We start from the raw sequence: 1,261 nt of genomic DNA, 5'->3' as shown, positions 1-1,261 counted from the left end.
AAATATCTCAGACCCCATTTAGGAGCCCGGCAAACAGAGCTGCCCGATCTTCTGCCCGCAGGTTTCCTCAAGGAACACCACCAGGACTTCTTCCAGCCTCCCCTGCCGGAGCAGAAAGCAGAAGCCATTCGCCGCCTGGGTTTTGGCACCAACAACAAGATCTTTCTGGAGTTCGAGCGGCCTTTCTGGGAACCCCAGCAGCAGCTCATCGAAGTGGTGTGGGAGGACGAGTCGCCCCTCGAGGAGCCTAGCGCCGACTTGGAGGCCAACTGGTTCAAGAAGCTCATCGGATTCGTGGTCCTCCAACCGCCGGAGCAGTACGTGGCCGGGAGCATCAGCAAAGGGGCATCGTGGCCGGGGGGTCTGGGCATCTTCCAGGCAACGTGAAGGAGCATCTTGGTCCTGTCTGGAGCTTCCAGACCTTCTCTGGGTGGACCGTGACGCAGCAGTGCTCCCGGGGCAGGGAGGGCACGGTTCCTGGTGAGTAGCAGGAGGGCGGCAGGCAGCTCTCGGCCCCATCTTTCCTCCCCAGGCATGGGCACGTCCTCTGCGGCTTCATCGCGGGGAAGGAGTCAGAGTACATGGAGACGCTGAGCGACGCGGAGGTTCTTGGCACTATGACGCGCGTGCTCCGCACGCTGACAGGTACCGCCGCCTCCTCCGCCCTCCTCACCTCAACCCCCCTGGGGAAAACGCACACCCGGATTTCTGGATCCCGCCTAAAATCCGCGCCCGCAGGGAACCCGTGCCTGCCTGCTCCCAGGAGCGTGCTGAGGTCCCGGTGGCACAGCGCTCCCTACACCCAGGGCTCCTACAGCTACGTGGCCGTCGGCAGCTCGGGGGACGACATCGACGTGCTGGCTCAGCCCCTGCCCGAGGACCCCGAGGACCCCAGGGTAATTGCTTTTGGCCTGGGGGATGCAGCAGCCATGGGGGGAGCAGGACCCCCTGCGCGTGGGGACGATGGGACAGGGGTGGGAACAAGATGCCCCAGGCCTTGAGGAGCACAGGGAGGTGGCATTCCCCACTCCCGCACCATTCAGGGGTCACCGATACTCAGGTCACCAACCAACCCCCCTTGGCTCTTCCCACGAACCCCATGGGGGTGGGGGAACACCATTTCCATAAGATCTGGGGACATGTAGCTCCTTCCAACCACCTTCCAGCATCCTCACGGCATGGGGTGGGTCTCTAAGGAAGGGAAGGTGCCTGCTCCTTGGTCTCTAGGTGGCTGCAGAGTGGGTCATGCATCCGCGGGGTG

General features: G+C 63.4%; 1 protein-coding gene across 1 annotated transcript in view; it reads left to right on the top strand.

The window, feature by feature from the left end:
• Positions 1-21: 21 nt before the first annotated feature.
• Positions 22-1,261, top strand: part of LOC104079267 (peroxisomal N(1)-acetyl-spermine/spermidine oxidase-like) — a gene marked incomplete at its 5' end in the record, with an annotated part of 1,496 nt that continues 256 nt past the window's right edge. The window contains 3 exons of the mRNA XM_009581247.1: positions 22-317; positions 533-645; positions 739-924. Of these exons, the coding sequence (XP_009579542.1) occupies positions 22-317; positions 533-645; positions 739-924 (595 nt within the window). The remainder of the gene's footprint in view (positions 318-532; positions 646-738; positions 925-1,261) is intronic.

This window comes from Fulmarus glacialis, unplaced genomic scaffold (genome assembly GCF_000690835.1).
Source record: "Fulmarus glacialis isolate BGI_N327 unplaced genomic scaffold, ASM69083v1 scaffold32907, whole genome shotgun sequence".
In the NCBI taxonomy this organism is placed as follows: domain Eukaryota; kingdom Metazoa; phylum Chordata; class Aves; order Procellariiformes; family Procellariidae; genus Fulmarus; species Fulmarus glacialis.
Note: the sequence above shows the minus strand (reverse complement) of the source record. Positions and strands in the feature narration are given on the sequence as shown.